The sequence below is a fragment of the Cupressus sempervirens genome, chromosome 10, assembly GCF_028749045.1.
Source record: "Cupressus sempervirens isolate cs-2001-9-10 chromosome 10, ASM2874904v1, whole genome shotgun sequence".
NCBI lineage: Eukaryota > Viridiplantae > Streptophyta > Pinopsida > Cupressales > Cupressaceae > Cupressus > Cupressus sempervirens.
Window position 1 is genome coordinate 789,808,556 of NC_143127.1, and position 20,500 is coordinate 789,829,055.

The following is a 20,500-nucleotide window of genomic DNA, read 5'->3' on the forward strand; positions in this document are numbered from 1 at the left end:
AACGGAGGGGAACTCTAGTTCTCAACCTCCAAACAAACAACTACAAAAAAAAAAGCAGAAACGGAGCCGAAACAATAAAACAGGAAAGCCCTACCTCATAGCCAAAAGGGCAAAATGAAAAATTGAACCAAAACATAAAACGCCCGCAGAAGTGGCTAAAAATTGCGGCAATCCAAAGTTTCCCTGAGCTAGATCTAACAAGCTCAACCTCGCAATGATCCCACGCCCAGCTCCCACAACGAACAAAACAATAAATCCTCATGAAGAGGATTTTGGGTTTTACTCTCCAAATTTCTAATTCAAAAGTGAGAAGTGAGGAATTAAATTCCTTTTTGGATACTTATTCACTTTTCGAGTGACTAATTGATTAGGGCATTTAACCAGCCAATCTAGTTAAATCCCGAATTGACCCAAACAAAAATAGGCTATTCCTATAAATAGGAATTCATCTATGGAAAAGCTGCCAAAAATTAAAATAAAACAATTAAAAAGCCCAAAAATCCAAAAACACACAAATCTCCTTAATGACTTTCATGACAATGCAAACCTCTAAATGCACAGACACGCTTACTGGTCTAATCACATAATGCAAATGAGTTCAGATTTAATAATCACTGAAAGGTTTAATTTAAACATTTTAATAAAGGATACGTTGACCATATAAGGACAACATTGGTAAAATATGAATGGTTGAATCACTAACTCCATGTGCCACTGCTAGGGATATAAATCCTGCACACTAAACAACACGATCAAGTGCAATTGCATATAATAACATAGCCGAAACAATAAATGCATTAAATCACCTAATTTAACCATTTATTTAATTATTTTAAAATAATCTATTTATATCACTCACGTTCGCATAAAGCATAACAACATAGGAATGAAGTAAATAACCATAACATTAAATCCATCACCTAACATAATCAGAGGTACGTCCAAAAACTAGATAACCATATATCATCATAAAAACAAACTGTCATCTCAAAATGGCATCATCATGCAATATGATTAACTGAACAACATAGTAGTCTAATATCTATGATACTGAAATCAAAGTATAGCATCTTTAACCCTCAGGTCCTCTCAAATATAAAACATCACATAAGAATAGATATCTCTCAGATCAAAATATAACAAGGTAAATGTCCGCAACACATAACCAAATAATCCCACATGAACAATCCATTTCTAAACATTAATGCATTTAATAATAGTTGTTATCACAACAAGAAAAGGCACTTAAACCTATAGGTGAACATAGTCATAAACATGACTAACCACTACTACATGAACCCAGTCCAGCGTAGCATGGTAAAAGTACATAGTGCAATCTTTGCACCCATCTCAAGGTAATCACGGAGCAACCTCATGATACCACAAATCACATCATAACCTCAAAATAAGCTAAAAGCATAAACAAAGCAACTGATACAGAAACAAACATCCAATCACCTCAATAGTGTAGACCACTCAGGGTCACAATCATGATCCCATCACAACAAAAGATCAGCAAGGTTGCATCCATCAGGATGACTCACAAAATTCAAATGGGAGAGGCACTACATAATATCCTGCCAGGAATTCAAGTTACCTATTGTTTTTAACTAACAACACTAACGTTTACATTATGCTGTATATCTGAGTAGTAGGATAGTAAGGAGAAAGCATCTTAGGAAAAATAGCTAAGAAGAGGTGTCTATGAAGAATATAGAACCCTGGGCAAACCAATCATCTCGGATTCAGGTTTAGGCTTGATTGGTAAAGGAAGCAACATAGTTTACATAATTCAGAAGAGGATTCTTGTCCCCCTCCTTGTAACAAGTATAAATTTTGGAAAATGACAATCGAGGTACTATGCCCCTTTTAATAATGTAATAAAATAGGACTTCGGTCTCGGGCAAGGCTGGAGGTTTTCTTCTCCGTTCTTTCTTGTCAGTGCCCGTTTGAATGGAGATACTTTGTTGCTCTATTTTTGAATTTTTAATATAATCAAGGCTACAGTCGTTTACTGATTTAAAAAAACAAAAAACTATTATTTAATTTAATAAACATACTTTTAAATATGTCTTATTATTTAATAAAAGCAAGAGAGAATAAATTAAATAAAAAGTTAATTAATTAAAATGCAAAATTTTGGACATAAAATCTAAAATAAATTAAAATAATAAAGAAAATGCTTTTGTATGTTTGTGAAACTGAAACCCTAGAGGAGAAAGTTCTTTATTAGGAAATTAGAGCTCATTTTTCCACACACAGGTTTGGAGGAGCAAATTTTTGGAAAGGGTTTTTAGAGATGAGAATTCTTAATCATCGAGCGTTTGTTTGGTTAGCATTAGATCGAGGTAGGAATTTTGCTTGAGATTATCACAATAGATTGCTTCGAATCTTCCCTCTGTCTTCTTTGTGATTGTTTGTGGATCCTGATTTAGAAATGGTTTTGGTTGAAACCTTTATTTAGAAATTGTTATTATTTCTTCATTATTGAAACACCTGTGAGTTGAAATCTAATTGAAAACCCTCAAGTTGCGAATTAATGCTTCGATTACAACATAATCAGGGTTTTTTTTGAAATTAGATCTGTAATAAATTGATAATTGGATTGGAGAAATCATTTTTATTTTTTTAAATTTTTTTTTAAATAGATTATATTGGAAACAATCGTATACTAGGTCTCTATCAGTAGTTTTATAAATAAATAAATAAATAAATGTATAACATGGGGGCATTTTTGTTTTGCTTTGATTAAAAGATAAATTAAAAAAATGGAGGGGTCGTGACATCCCCCCGACTGCAACGACAATGAACGTTGTTAAGGCAATCAATGCAGCCAAGCAACGATTGCCAAAGCAACCAGGCCTCTAAGTGGCTACCCAATATTTTGGGGTTGCGATTTTATAAATTGCATTTTGTTTTATTATGTATTTTAAATTTTATTAATATAATTAATATAATTGTATAATTATAATTATTATATTAGTTAATTTAATAATTATTATTGATAATAAATTAATATATATTATTTATTAATAATTTAACAATAATAATTATCAATAATGAATAATAATAATAATAATTTAATAATAATATTTAATTATAAGATTTTGTTATATAATATATTATTTAAAAAAAAATAGACGTGTTTCAATTGTATTTAAGAGAAATTTTTTATTTAAAATTTAGGATGTTATTTTATAAATGGTTTAGTTTATATGGAAATAGTTTTTATCCTAAGAAATTTTTATTATACTTGTGATCTCGATAAACTTTATCAAATGCGACCCTTTGAAAACATAAACTTGAAACCATTTGTAAATTAAATTTTTATGATTTCAAACCAAATGAACTATATAATTACCTTTGTTTAAATTCTTGATGAGATGTATGTTTTATTTCATGTTGGGGTTTGGGTTAAACCTAGTTATGACCAGTTAGGTATGTATACCAGAGGCTTGAGAGGTGATTGGTTTATGATGCTATTATGTATGTTATTTGGTCATGATCTTTTATTCCCAACCATTGTGATACATTCACGTATTGCTATGTTGAGTTTTGATCAATTGCTAGTGCTTTTCAGTTGCTTCTATAGGACTAAGGTGAATATTGTGATTTTCTTTGTGTAACCTATGTGTTTCAATCAATTATCTTTTGGTGTTTTTTAGTTGCTTGTATAGGGTTGAGGTGAATATTGTGTTTTTTACGAGATATACTTTTTATGAGCTTAGGGTAGGTTATCTATGTGTATGTTGGGAAGTGGCTTGGAATGGAGCCCGGAGCCCTAAAGAGACTGCATGGGTAACCCATTGTAAGTTATTTTAATAAGTGATTAACATTTCATTAAATGGATTAAAATGAATTAACAAGAGTCAATGTTCACTCATGCCTCGAGTGCTAGTATAGGCTAGGATGGGAGTAGAGAGGATGCTTGGTTGCGACTTTGCCTTGTTCGTATGCCTTGTCTGTAAAAAAGGATATTGATGTTGCATTAAGTCACTAGGGGGCTAGAGTCCAGAGAGGCTGCTAGGGTAACCTTATAGTTGGCTCACATGATGAAACTTGCCCACATGCATATTAGGTTTCCTACATGTCTTTGTTGCCTCTAGGATTATATGTTACTATTGTACTTGGTACCTTTGAGATATATTGCTATTAGGATTTCCTTCACCTATATTTTGGTTATGATTCTTGGATTGTTATCCATATGGAACTTGAAATTATCTCCTCAGCACAGTGGGAGTGGGTCATTTAGGTTTCACGAGGTTGGGTGGTAGTATTTCTTATACCATTGAGATCCAACAGCTGGATGTTCTTGTGCAATTGTTCTATTCTTCTATTCTTGTGATTATATTCTTTGGTCATACTCTGATGTATCATACTTGATTATTGGATATCTTATGTGACATTGCATCTATTCGTGATGTATATTCTTTTAGCATTTCATACCCCATGACTTGTACAAATGATGATTATGTCATCCAACATCTTATGTACTTGGATATTCTTTTAGGTGCTTTTTTGTATATGTGGTTATTCTATGACATGGACTTTATTTACTTATCAAATTTAATCTTATTAAAACTATGCGTGTGATTCAACATCATGGAACTCTTAAGAGATGTAACTATTAATGTATTGCTTGAGTATGCATATGAGTTATTGCTTCCACTATGTTATCTCTTGTTGATTTAATCTTTTAAAAAAAAAGTTTAGCAAAATTAGTGACATAATAGGTTAATTTCTTTTGGGTTCCCTGACGGGACATTATAATTCTTAAAACCAATAGCTTCCATAAATTTAAAGATTCAATTATTGTTTATTAATCAAAGCTAAAATAATACAATAGAATTTAAACTTTAAATTTTACAAATTTAATGAAAGTGCTTACTTACACTACTCTTTTAAACATTTTTAAAAACTTTTTCTATAAGACCACAACCTCATATAAATCATGTAACCACCTATTTTTTATTATTAATATAAATACTACAATGTTTTTTCTTTTTCTTTTTTTATTAAAATAAGAAGAACTCAACAATTATAAATGCCCACAATTGAACTATGAGAACTTTTATTTTAATTATAAGAGCTCCTATAAAGTTGAAATTTAGGTGCTCCTCATGCAATCGCAACCTTGTTTTATTAGTTTCTGCCAAGGTAGAAATACTTATGCATTCATGCCAATCCAAATATGACATTAACATTAACCAATCAAATTCAAGAATTTAAAAGATTATATGAGATTTCAAGTGTTTATATATTTTTCTAATTTTTCATTATTTTATAAATTAGATTTTTCATCCATTCTATTGGTCCATACTATTTTTGGTGGGGGAGAAAATTAATTTTCTTCAACAAAAAATACAAATATTTTCTAACAACTTCATCTTGCATTAATGAATGTATTAATTATAACTTTATCTTTTCCACATTTGTGACAAATTGATAAGATTTTATTTTTTCAATCATTTTATCTTCCACCTCATACAACTTGTCTAATCAATATTAATTATCACAATCTATTAAATATTTTTAGTTTCTTATTTTAAATATATTTATTATTAGTTTTACATTGATGTTTATTTTTGACTACTTGATATAACTTGTTCCTAAAATTTCATATAATACGTAAGTTCAAATTATATATATATATATATATATATATATATATATATGTTTTTTTAATATAATTTCAATATGTTATATCTTTGTATTTGAATTTCTAATTTTTTTAAAACTTTGCTTTTTTAATAAAAGTAGTTAAATTATTACTATTATTTTACTTTTATAAAAATAAATTAAACAATATTATTTTTTAATTATATTTTATAATAGTATTTGTAATATGTCTAATTGATAAGTGTTACAATTTTTAAATTATATTTATTATTATTAATATTTTTTATTTAAACAATTTATCATTTAGTTTAAATACATTTAAAACTTAAATATATATTTTAATATTAAATTAATAATTATATTTTATATCAAAAAACATACTAAAGAAATAACCACAAAATAGAAATAATTCAATTTTAAAAGATATATAAATTATTATTAGGTTTTTATAAACTATGTATTAAACTTAAATAGTTATATTTTATATTTTATTTATTACATCATATTTATTTTATATTAAAAAAAATACTAAAGAAATAACCACAAAATATAAATAATTCAATTTAAAAAGATATATAAATTATTATTAGGTTTTTATAAACTATGTATTAAAATTAAATAGTTATATTTTATTTTTTATTTATTACATCATATTTATTCATCAACATCAAATTTATATGTAACAAATGTACATATTAAATTATATAGATATTATTTGATAATTAAAAATTACTTAATTTTATAAAAAAATTGGAAATACAAAATATTAAATAGTAAACCTTCTATAATTGTGTAAAATTAAACAATTAGTTTTACTTATAAAATATTTTTATATTTCAATACATTTCATTTTTTCTTATAGAAATGTGAGTTTTAATATAAATATTAAATTCTTAGTTTCATTAATTAAAATATAATATATTTTAATTTTTTATTATAACCATGATTTTATTTTGACTATAATATGAGCAATCCTATCAGATCACAAGTGCATTTCTACGCAAAAATTAATGTATTCATAATGTTAATTTCGATTCTCATTCATCTACACCTCTACAACCATTATGCGTTACGCAGGACTACGACGCATTGTGTCTTTTATTTTACTTTCGACTTACCAAAAAAAACTTGAGGTAAAGAAAACGGCGGTATAATTTGGACAGCTGTTTTTGGAATTGTGTTTTCAAATGCCGCAAGGCGCTCTGCCCACAAGCGCGCACAGTATAAAACATATACATATTTTTTTCACGTTCTTCTCCAAGACGCTCAGCGTGGCTAGTATGTCCAGAGAAACCTGTAATCTCCAATGGCAAAAATTACCTGGTATGCTAATTTTTCTTTTCTATGTCTCTGCTTTATCAAAGTGGCCGATAATACAGAAATATTTAAACATTCTTAAAGAACTCTCAAACTTTTGTTTTCAATTGTTGAGAGAGCCAAATAAATCAGTGACATGGTTGATTTAGTTATAATTTTTTCTTTTATTATCATCAAACTGAAACATTAGTTGATTATTTTGTAATTTTCTTGTATTGGAAGGTTAAGTGCAAGCCTAAGCTAGAGAGGGTTTAATCAAATTATTGATATGAGCTTGTTGTGCTGTTAATTCTTTTTTCTGCATTGTAAATGTGAATTGCAAATCAAATACGTAGCTGTTTGAATTTTTAGTTCGGTGGACTGTGGCTAATTGAATGGAAAAGCTTGATTGGTTTGCCTGTTAACGGTTCAAAACTATCCCCAGTTTGATTTATCTGGCGAATGAGTTAATTTCTCATATTTAATTTTCTCGTTTGCTAGGTAAATGGCGTGGTTGGTCAATTCAGTTTTCCTGGGCAGAGAAGCTAAAATACTCCCAAGTCCTAACACCACCATTTCTTGATCACTGTTTAACAGACAAATAACCTATGCCATTGTTCAAAGAACAATTGCAAAATTAAAAAGAAAATGTTTACAAGTACAAGCAGGTGATAGCTTGCCTCTGTCCACCATCAACTAAGCTCATAGCAACCTGTCCTCAATATTGAAGGGAGTTTACCAACCCAAAAATGAAGAGCACAGCCAGGCAGAATTAGTCCAGCCTCACCTTAGTGTATCAGTAAAATACTGTCAGCTCTGTCCATCATGTAAAATTGGATAAATGTTACAATGGAAGCATTGCAAAATCCTCATTAAATACTATTTACTTTTTACCTTTTTAGTTAATATAAACAATGCATATGTCTATGTTAATATCAAACATATGTATGTTTATGTTAATATAAAAAATGTATATGTACATATGTATAGATTGTGATTATCAATGTATATTTTGATGACCCTGTTATGTCAGGCAACCTAGAAACAATGGTTGAGACAACTAAGAATGATCTCAAGAAAGCATTTATATGATAGCTCTTGGATTACTACACTATTGCTACACTTTTGTCTTGACTTAGAGGTATGACTTACTAATCACCACATCTTTGCATCTCAAAGAAAATATGGCAAGACATTGTTTGAGAAGTTCAAAATGATGGATTCCAAACCCATGTCTACATCTGTGGAATCAGGGTTGGAGTTATATGTTTTCAATCCACCTCATCAAGCAAATGCAACCCTCCATTGACAGATGGTTGGAGTTTTAATTTACTTGACTTACAATAGACGGGATATTAGTTTTGCTATCAATTATGTTTTATGATTCATGTATGAACCATATAGGTGTCATTGGAAAGCAGCAAAGTGGTTCTGAAATGTGTGGTACAATGAATTATGGCTTGGAGTATTAAAAGAACGACCAATTCTCCTTGATAGGATGCATAGATGTAGATTATGCAAGTTCTGGTTATGATAGAAAATCCACATATAGAATTGTTTTCTTCATAGGTTCGGGACCTATTTCTTGGGGAAGTAATAAGCAAATCATATGTGTTCATTCCTTAACAAAAGTAAATATCTATATAGGTTGAATGGCAACATCAACAACTGACTGACATCCTCTATAGACATGATACAACATGAACGACTACCTTATACCTATATGGAGAGATCAAGTTGTGAAGCAAATTCAATATTTTGTGAACTGATTTGGCTGCTGTGCATACTAGAATGATTGGGTGTATCTCAAAATCAACTCACTATCCTCTAATGTGATAATGAAAGTGTCCTCAAGCTTGTTGGAATTCTAGTGTTACATGGACAAACCAAACACATTGGGTTTGATTATCATTTCTATGAGAACATGTTTAGCAAATTAATATTCAACTCCGTTTCTACTCTACTCAAGAACAACTTGCTGCTGTCCTCGCCAAGCCTCTTGGGCTAGTGGAGTTCGATACTTTTCAGGATTCTCTTATCAGGACTTTAAAACAATAATGGAATAAGGTGGGAATGCTGGATATTCCATCATTTCTGTTTGTAGTATCATGTTTTTATTATTATAGTATTTGATAGTAAACATGTGCATGTTTGTAGAATAGCTTAGGATATTGGTTTTTATTTGTGGAACCTTGAATGCTATTTTAAATCATACTGTTCACAATCTTTTGCCTATATATTTGTAGATTCTTTAAGAAGAATGATATGAGAAATATTTCTCTGATAGAAATACATTCGTGACTATCATCCTTAAAAATGATAAGGATGCTTTTTAATAAAGGTAATTTTAGGAAATCTCAGCTGAAATAGTATAAATATAGGAGCAAGATTTGATATTATAAGAAATTCATTTAGATTGTCTTTCAGAGGAATGAGAGACTATTTTTTTTGATTGTTTGGAAAATTGAATGTAAGATACAATTGATTTCCTTGTAGTGTGAGTTGTATTAGTTGTAGAAATTGCCTTGTAATTTTTTAAAAGAAATGAAAAATGTGTTTCAAAGTGTAATTATTTACATTTCCACATTCAAAGCTTTTATTATTGTATGATTTACAATTTTACTTTACATATGAACATGATCATTGAGTAATTTGGAAATTCTTTTTGGCATCATAGCTTAGGTGTTAGGAATATTGTGTTGATAGTGCAAGAGGATTTTTTATGAGGATATCCATTTTGGAGTTCTTTGTGAAATCACATAACCTGGTTATAGAAATTTCTTTGAAATTTTGAGTTGTTATGTTGGTCAGGAGTTTATTTTGATAAGGCTCATTTTAAATAAATACAAAATTATTGGGGTTTTATTTAGCATGAAATTTGTGTTGGATTTTTTTATTTTTTATTTTTTGACAAGCAAGAGGCCGAAGCCATGGATTAATCAAAAGAAAGATTACAACCCAACTTGAGAGGCACTGAGAGGAAAGAGTCGGGTGGAAGTCCTTCAATATTTCCATTAAATATAATCAATATTGTTTTTCAATTTGAAGTACCAAAAAACATTTTCAACTGTTATCCTGCCCTTTTAACGGTCCCTCTTCTAATTTGATCTGAAACAATACAATCATAGCCGCCAAAAACTTTCTACGCGACTTGTGAGATTGTTAGTGAAAAAAACAGAAAACAAATAACTAATCATGAAAACTTTCTTTGAACACTTATAACCATTGTTAATAGCATATCAGAGAAGAAAGCAAAAAGGAAAAATGTTATCAACAGTAATCGATAGTATTCAAACAGTACTTAAAGGAAAATAAGAACGTTTTACAGAAGATAATAAGACACATGAGCATTTAACTTTCATCTCTAAGTTCATAGCACAGTGGAAGATTTCAATCCACAGGCATAAATGATGGGGAAGGAGGTTCCTCCCCCGCTGAATTATACTCACTTTCAGCTGCGGTAGAATCCAGACATTCCAAGCTAACTTCAATCTCGTTTTCCCAAGCTCCTATTCTGTCCTGTGACATCTATCAATCCAATCTTTGAACCTAGGCCTTTGTGCATGCATGAAGCCTAGGAGAAAATTGATATTTCTCTGAATAACTGGGAGCCATTCCATAATCCGAGCCATATCAAAAGAAGAGATAATGGGATATAACGGGATCAATTGTCTTCAATGTTGCGGAATATCATAATGGCAGGGCCTACAGATTAAGAAATCATGTCTGATATTTGCCAATACTTTCTCCTGATTTCCTAAGAACTCTGGTTTAAATAAGCGTTTGCATAATGTGTTGATACTATCTTTTACTATTTCCACCGAAAAGGCCATTGCTACAAACATTGAAGTCATATCACTACTGACCCGGTACCAATCCGTGTTGCTAATGAACTCCTACCCAAAATTCTAAACACTGAGCGAAGGTGATTTTTATTCAGTCACTTCCAAAGGTGAATAACCATTGGATTAGAATTGCTGGAGCCTTGAACAGATATAAAGAAACTCACATGTTCAAGGAAGGGGTGACCTATTAAAGGGCTACCCTATACAAATACCTTCCGTCTAGTATCTGTCTGCCATCGATTCGAGGAATACACAAGAAGCATAGTTGCAGTGCAGTGACAAGTTGATGTTGTGGGTAGAGTTTCTGGAGACTGTTTGTGGCATTCTATGAACATCCTCCAGACACTGAGAAGACATGCTAGAGTTCTACAATGGATATGTTCAAACACTGCCTATCGGTTCATCCTCTTGCAGAGATTTATTTGGTATTTGTGGGAGCTGCTTGTCTTTGCCTTGGATAATACCTATGGAGTATCCGCTTAATTTTAGTTTAGAGGATATGACAGCTTTAAAGCTCACAAAACAACAATTAAATTACAGAAAGGAAGAAACTACTAAAGCTTCTTTCAAGATGCCTCTCCATTTTATCTTCAAGTCAAGGTTGTCCAAAGAGAAGCATTAATATGACTGTTTTGGATAGAGACTTCATCTCTGCAGTAACACATAATGAATTGGAAACATAATGAAATGAGATAGCTTTGCACTTGAAATTGCATCAAGATCAATACAACGAGTAAAGGATTTCAGAATATACTATGGACTGGAGCATATGAACTAGTCTGACTTCTATGATGCAGAATGCTTATATCTATTGACTGAGGACAGACCAAGAAGTATAAAGAAATAAGTATTCCTTATGGTTGAATAATGCTTTTCTATCATTCATGCTGTTATTAATTCATGTTATATTATTCAGTGAATCATGTTTGATTCAAACATTGATATTTCTCTTGGACTTTATTAATCTCTGTGAAAAGCTTTCAGGATGGCACCAAGATTAGAGTACCAGATGTGTCTGAGATTCCTTCTACCAAGGAGTAATTTCTTTTCATAAGAGGGTTCATGCAGATCATGTAGATGGAGATCATGCAGACTGCTTGATAGATACATTTACTTGTATCTCCCACCCTTTGTGGGCAATGTGAGGTAGATGGACATCCTTTGTGAGCATGTAAGATGGTATCATAGAAAGAGTCCATTTCAAGCAAGCAAATACAGTTTGAAATCAAAGGGCAACAAAATAGACAATGCATACAATGTGTTTGACAGAATGTCAAACAAATTTAAGTGAAGTAATTTGATGTTTGTTGGAGTTAGAAGCAGTTTGGGTTCTTACAACATATTAGATATAGAGAAGGAATTTACACACAAACAAAATGTAATCACACCTTGCAATTTCTTCTTTGAGCGCTCATGAGATATAAGGGAGGATTTTGATTCTTGAACACCTAGAAATATTTAAATTATTCTTTCTAACTTTTCCTTAGATGTAAATTAGATACCTAGAAGGATTTTGATGTTTGGATGAAAATCCTTGTCATATTTGAATTATTGAAAACTCCTTGCACTTGGGTATCTAGAGCTCATGGGCAAATATTAGAGAGGAGCAGATTTCTTGTTTCTTTAATACATTCCTTGGACATTGTAAATTTACGCCTTAGAGTGCAAATGTGACTCAATGGCATATTTTGGCATTTGAAAGAAATTCCATGCCCATAGTAAATTAGTGCTCATTAGTGCACTTCGGATATGGTGAAGGATTTTCGGTCTATTGTAATAATCCATGGCCGTAGAGAACTAGCGCTTTAGAGTGCATTCAAGACATGGTGGTGGAATTTCAACTTTGGTTCCTTGCATACAGTGGAGTAGCGCCACTAGGCACACTTTAGGCTTGAAAGAGTATATTTGAAGTTTTGAAGAATTCCTTTAGTATAATGAATTAGCGCCCTAGAGTGCATTTGGAGCTTGGTTAAGGAATTTCAAACACTGAGCTATTTTAAATAATTTTCACTTTACTTCCACCTTGGATGTATTTCAGGGGGTACTAGAATATTAACCACTTTATAATCCTCACTTCTTTCTTAATCAACATGTAGCCATTTTGCATCATTTTCCACTTTGGGATTCATGGTCAAGGATTCTCCTATTCTTAGTGAAATTTCAACATTTCCTTAACCCTTCTGACTTTTGGATGCTTTTCCAAAGATGTTTGTAGTCTTAGTGTATTCAGGAACAATTGCTTCATTTGTTCACATTTCTTGATTTAGAATTGGATACCTCTCTACTTGATTCTTTGTCAATGTTAATCAATTGCTAGAAACAAACCTGCCAAAAATAGACCTACTAAAAATAGTTGTTGTAAACTCAAAATTAGTCCATTCTGAGATGTAGTGAAGCCTATTAAAAATTGACTTAGTAAAAATAGATATTGCTAAAATTAATGAGGTATTCCAAACTTAAAATTAGACCATTTTGAGTTGCAAAAAAACTTACTAAAATTAAGATAAGTTTCCAATAACGTAAAGTTTATCAAAACGCTCATATTTTCATTGCCATCCTCACTTAAAGATAATTTCCCTTTTATAGTTTGCCAAATTCAATGTTTTTCACAACGTTTCTGCTTTAAGAATCAAAGGTAGGTGATATTTCACTTCTACACTGTAATGTATCTAAATGACCAATTGTATTTGACTACAAATGATAATGAACCTAGTAGGAAATCGATAATTTACATGGCAACAATGTGAGTGATGTACTTGATGATAATGAAGGCGTTGTACCTGACAACAATGCGGTTGATGTCCTTGGCGGCAAATCAAGTAATGTGCTTGATGACAATGTGGATTATGTGCCTGACGATAATGCGAGGGATGTGCTTAACAACTATGCTGTGAGGTGCTTAATGAGAATGTGGTGAGATGTCTGATGACAACGTGGGTGATGTTCCCAACGACAATGCAGGTGATGTGCTTGATGGAAACGCAGATGATGTAATTGAGCGCAACACAGGTGATGTCTGACGACAATACAGTTGATGTGCTCGATGAGAACATGGATGATGTGCCCGACGACAATGCGGGTGATGTTCTCAATGGCAACACATGTGATGTGCCTAAAGGCAATTGTAATGTTTCCACTATTGGGGATCTCCCTTAACTTAATCTAGTATTCCGAATTTAGATTTAGATTTGTAATATCTTTTATGAAACAACTTATGTTTTTCCTTCACTCCGATGATTGCTATTATATGGAACTGTTTATCTTTCTTTAATCTACTCTAAGGGTATATTTGCTTCAGCTCCCGAATGTATAACTTCCTTGTCCATGGCTTTAAAGGTTGATCTTCAGTACTATATGTTCTTATATCTATTGCATCTCTTGAATTATTAATAATTCTATACTTATCTTTGCAAGCTAATCTTAGACCTCTTTCCATCCACACATATACAAGTGTATTTTAGTATTTAAATAGATTTATGAGGCCTTCATAATGCCAAAATAATTCAATTATTATTCCATGTCTATATACATGTTTTTTGGCACTACTTGGATTTACTGATCCTTAGATGCCTATCAGGTGGACTTTCATATGCCTTTTCTTTACTGCTTTATTGCTTCTCCCCAGATTCTTATTTCTTCCTTATTGCAAAATCTAAACACTAAGAACTCCCTTCACTGGTGACCTTTGTCTACACAATGACAATATGTAGCAATTAGATGAAAAGGATTCGATTCTATAACTAGCCTGACAACTATTGAATTTGCAGCACCTAAACCCTTAATGATTTTAATGTTCCACTAAGATTGTAAAACTAGTTAATTTCTCCGCAGTAAGGCAAGGCACGACTTGAACACATTATCTCGTCTTGTCTTAGAGTATTGAAAATCTTCCGAAATGCCCTTTATTTAAATTCAACTACTTAGGCTCGATCCAAATTCACTAAGGTTTGTATCAATAAACAACTATTCTATTGGTGAGGCTAAATACATCTATTTGAAAAGTTTCCACCATTCAAATGGTTTCTATGTACTTGTAACCATATTTTATCATGAGCCGAGTAGTACCATTCCCCATATATTAATGTGTTGATTGCCTGCTTAATCGATCGTATATTTTACTACCTATGATTATGAGAGACGTTGAATCAATGTTGTATATATTTATTCTATATCCCCCATTGTCTTTGTAAGGCATGTCCCAACTTATATATATTTTGAATGTTGATTGTAATATATCCCCAAATCTTTTGCTTTTCCTTCCATTCATGATCGCTATTCCTCCTCGTCTTAGAATGCCCTTACTATCGACTTGTGTTTCTTTATCCCTCTTCGTTCCTGACTAGGTTAATGATGCCAAGCATGATCATTGGTATATGGTGTTTCAAGTATAATTATGACGACTATGAGATCTATTGAGTTTGTTGCAAAAAAAGGATTCCTCTCCATCACTTTCTTCCATATTTGATTCTTATCTGTATTAAATACTTTCCATCTTCTCCCCCCTCTTGCTGCGGTGATTCGCAGGAGTGCTTTCTTATTTCTGTGTTCCTAGATGAGTTAAGAGAGACGGGACATGACTTAAGTGGTAATTGCCTCTCCTCATAACACCTTCTAATCAATTTGATCTTGTGTCTTCACAACTGTTTCTTTAATCAATATTAGACTTATCTCATCCCTTACGTAGTCGATCAAATTATTAGAGTCACTAACTGGTATCATATCATTATATTAATAAGTGATTTTGAATAGTCCTCTTAATTGGTGTAATAAACGTAGTTTAATTGCTTTTCGCTTAACATTAGCGGACTCCATTAACTTTTATTATTTACATTATATTTGGTTATAATGTTTATTATTATATTATTATACTCGGTCACTTATTATACTATATATTATGTCTTTTCATTATTATATAGATAACTTATGTTATTATTATTTATTTATTCATTTATTTATTTTAATATTAATTATTATATAAAAAATTAATAATTATTATCAATTATTACTATATTTTTATAATAGTAATAATATTTTATTTTTTAGACTAGAATTGGGGACATTACAACAAAGTAGGCAATGTGCCCAACGACAACATAGGTGATGTGCTTGATGACAACCTTCTCATATCTGTATGACAAACTCAACTCTTTGGTTGACAACTCAACTCTCTGCCCAAGATTTGCATACGTCTTAATGAATTCCACCCTACAGTGTATAGTAAGATTTTTACTCATATCATACGATGACTTTGACTAACCGTTTTGCCAGAATGGATATGTTATTGCTAATGAATGAACCCATAGGAAATGTAACGCAAATGAATTGACACCAATACAACTGTTGGAATTTAAGATGATATCTTTGATTATCAAGAAGACTTAACAAATTTGACAATGGTGTACAAGGTGAAATTGTGATGTCCCCTTCCAGTTGACATTAGCCAGCTAAGTAGATTGGCCTGTCAAAGACCCTTGTAGGCAAATGATGTTGGGTAGAGGGTCCCTTGAAGGATGCAACTTCTTCAAGAGCCCGAAATCTACAAAATTGGTGTTCGTTTGAGGTCTTTAGGACTCCATATGCTCAACTTACTATTTTTAGTAAGTCAAGAATGTTAGAGAACAACCTCTGCTATTTTAAGCATAAGAGTATGATAGTTATTTGCAACTCCAACAACATAGTCCCATTTTCAAATGACATTCAAAAATGTTAAGTTTGCACATAGATATTAATTTTTTAATTAATTTATTAAACATTAATTACTTTTGGGCTTATATTATTAAATTATAATATAATTTAATATTGTAACTTAAGTCACTTAATGAAGGGTCATACCATCATGAGTAGGGGGCCAATTTTCAATTAGTTCAAATTAAATAAATTAATACTATGACTATAGTATTAAATGTTAATTAAAAGATTTAATTGATTCTCATGAAGAAGTTTGCTTAAGTTGCTTTTTGACCATAAGTTGACCAAAATGGGGTTTATAAGAATATATCCTAAAGAATTCATTATGTGAATATTGGTTTGATAAACTTCTTCTCTAGAGCATTTGGGTTTGAGAGAAACCAAGGGTTTTTGCAGAATTCTAAGCTTGTTGGCAATGGAGAACTTAACATCTTTATTGCATTAGTGTAAAGAACCTGACTGGCTATAACTAGCTAAGTTGGATGGTTGAAAACAATCTTTTTTTTGTTTGACTTTTTTGTGTTTTTGAATAAATTTGCTTTTTTTTGGATTTTTGAAATAAATAAATAATTGAAATACAATGCCAAGATAAATTTTGAAATAAATTGCAAAATATTGTATTCACCAATTTTGAGTTTTCAATAGTTCTAACTACACACCAATATAATTTGCAAAAGTGACAATTTATTAAATGGCAAAGAACCTAAAAGTGTTGATAATGTGCCGTTGTGGGAATAATGTGCCGCCCTTCTAGAGTCTCACGTGGCTTATAAATTTGAAATGCAATCACTATTATTGTAGACTCTACCCTGCAAGGAATTTGCAGGCTCTCAACACACAACTGCATGACCAATTTGTGAAATGCAAGTCCAAAATAAGGCATGTGGTCTTGCAGATATAAACGCAGCCAATGTGAATATGATCATAGGCTGGAAATTAAGTCATACGACCCTCTTGTTGGCACGTGGCTTCAACAGGTTGGTAGACACATCTTGCTTAAGCCAACCATCGCTACACATAGATAAATCGCAGCAAAGAACAATTAATTCTCACAATGGGAGTCATATTTATAATCTCAATTGTGCGACTTAGCTTCAACTACACGCCTTTCACTTAAGAAGCTTCAACTTCACATTACCATTTTATAACACGTAATAAGATAAAGTGCATTAATAGTAATGAAGCCTTATTAATTATTCAATAAATATAAACTCCACCAATAAACAACTCAATCTTGTGGAGATGATGACCAACCATTTGTGCCACCAGTACACTACCAAAAATAGCAACTATCCAAAATTAGACTTACTATAAATAGAAAGTCTACAACTGAGACCCTTAAATCTCATTGCTAGCACATGAGGACCGCGATGATGAATTGACCAATTTTGGCTTGATGAACTTGCTAAATTGAAGACATTATAGTCGTCCCTCCCCAAGATTGCTTGTCCCCAAGCAATCGCACTCTAGGGTGCTAAAGGATATCCTCAGGCTCTCAAGTGGCATCCAAATTTGGAAATCCTTGTCGCTTAACCAAAAATTCCCGTATAGTCCTCCGCAACTGTTTCTCTCTAGTATCCAAAATCACCACAAGGATTAAATCAAGCCTCCCCTCATCATCCAACAGGGTAAAATAGATCGAACCACATGTTGGCCTAGCGCCTTCTTGAGGTGCGAAACATGAAACACATATTGTACCTTGCTGTCGTTCGATAGATCCAACTCATATGCCATTTCACCAATATGCCTCACTACGTGGAAGGAAACACAATACCAAGGCTTGAGCTTCTCAGCTCCACTCTTCTTGATGGAAGAATGTTTGCACGACTTCAACATCAAATAAACCATATTGCCCAGTTGAAAGGAACGAGCTGTCCTCCTTTGATCAACATATGACTTCTGTTGATTTTGTGCCCTTTGAATATTATCTCTCAATGTCCTCATAATGCCCTGACTATCCTATATCATATCACTTGCACTAGGCACTCTACTATCACTGCAAGACAAATCCATGAAACTGGGAGGATCATATACATACAAAAATCTAAATGGGGACATTTGTATAGTCATATGGTGGGTGGAATTATAATAATACTCGCATAGATGAATCCATTTCACCAAACCTTCTGCTAAGAAGAAACATAATTCCGCAAATAGCCCTCCACCCACTTATTTACAATCTCAGTCTGACCGTCAATTTGAGGGTGGTAACTAGTACTTGGAGTCAACTCTATCCCACATAATTTAAAAACCTCGTACCAAAAGTGACCCATAAATTGGCTATCACGGTCGCTCACTATAGCCTGGGGTAAACCATGCAACCTGAACACCTCGAAGTAAATCTCTGCGAAATGTACTGCTTAATATGTAGTGGTTATAGAGAAATGTGTGCATAATTTGTGAGACGATCCACCAGCACATAGATGCAATCTCTACCCTAGGCTTTCAACAAGCCCACAATGAAATCCATAGATATACTTTCCCATTTCTGCTCAGGAATGGGAAGTGGTTGCAACAACCTTGTCGGGTAGGTATGCTCTTGGTTGTTTTGTTGACAAACAAAGCACTCTTTGACTTAAAGATGCACATCTATCTTCAGGCCTTTCCATGGAAATCCCTCTTGAATTTTCTTTGTGTGTCTTGAAGAATCCGGGATGACTAGTTAGAGGTGAATCATGAAAGGTTCGAAGAATAACCTCTTGGATACCTGATCCTAGGACAAGATAAATCCTCCCCTTGTAAATGATCAACTCATGATAAATCCTACCTTGAGGTTGGAATCATCCACCTCATCATCATAATCACCTGTAGCTCTATGTGCATCATGATCATAATCAACTAGCTGTCTTGTCAAAGAAAAATTATTCTCAGTGTCATAAAACCATTCCATCATCTAATTCTTGCCCTTAGACTTCATAGGACAATCGTGATTAGCACTATATGGTCCCTTACAATAAAAATACAACTTCCTCCTTAAATTATCAATAGTTTCCTAATCTAGAGGGGCTGCCATAGGATGCTTAGAGTTTGATTTTTCTTCCTTCTTAGGGGCTACCCTACAATAAGAAGAAATAAAAGTCTTTGAGGCAAACTTGCCTCTAGGTGTAGATGGCTCCAAAATTCTCGCCTTCTTCATGGCCTGCTGAAGTGAAGGTGGGTCCAGGGACTTAACCCAATCTCTAAGTGGCTCAATGTTGTCCTATATAAACAACATGACTTTTTCCCTCTTAGATATGTCGTACGCCATCATTTAAAGCCTCTGAAAGTCGTTGACAAAGGCCTCCAAACTAGCTATCTGCCTGAGCTGAGCCAACTCTCGAAAATAAACCTTGGGGTCCTTCCCATCGAAACACACTATCAACCTCTCCACAAAGTCTTGATAGGAAGTGATTGGATCACGATGAAGGGAATGTAATCCGTAATACCACTAGGGGCAACTCCATCAAGATGCAAAACTGCAAATCTAATAACATCCTCCTCAGCGATACGACATGAAGCAAGATAAGTGTCGAGTTTGTGGACTCAAGCTCTAGCTGTCACTCTACCATTGCCATCATAATGTTGCAACCACTTCCCATTTATGCTCAAGAATGGGAAGTGGTTGCAACAACCTTGCTAGGTAGGTATGCTCTTGCTTGTTTTGTTGACAAATAAAGCACTCTCTGACATAAAGATGCACATTTGTCTTCAGGCCTTTCCATGTAGATCTCTCTTGAATTTTGTTTGTATGTCTTGAAGAATTTGGTATAACTAGTCAAAGGTGAATCGCGAAAGGCTTGAAGAATAACCTCTTGGACACCTGATCTTGGGACAAGATAAATCCTCCCCTTGTAAATGACCAACTCATATGCAAGGGTGTAGCTGCTGTCCTGAATACCATCGTCTGCAATACTAGTTTTATACTGATCCTTGGCATACTCTGCTATAATCAATAGCCTCCAGTCCTTAGTAATTTCAAAGTCGAGGACAAGTGGGTTCTTCAAGAAAGGGCATCAACAAAAACATTCTGTGTACCCTTAATATAGGAGATGTTGAAATCGTAGGACTTTAAC

The 20,500-nt window shown here is 32.7% G+C and overlaps 1 protein-coding gene across 4 annotated transcripts in view; it reads left to right on the forward strand.

The window, feature by feature from the left end:
• The first annotated feature begins 6,710 nt into the window (after positions 1-6,710).
• Positions 6,711-20,500, forward strand: part of LOC149536277 (uncharacterized) — a 313,709-nt gene continuing 299,919 nt past the window's right edge. For 2 of the 4 annotated variants that reach the window (XM_089805519.1, XM_089805518.1), the window contains exon 1: positions 6,799-6,942. Coding sequence is in view for 2 of the 4 variants with exons in the window: in XM_089805517.1 (XP_089661643.1) it covers positions 6,807-6,942 (136 nt within the window). In the remaining 2 variants the exon portion in view is untranslated. Of the gene's footprint in view, positions 6,943-20,500 lie in introns of all 4 variants that reach the window. The other 2 variants (XM_089805517.1, XM_089805516.1) reach the window with 2 other exon arrangements.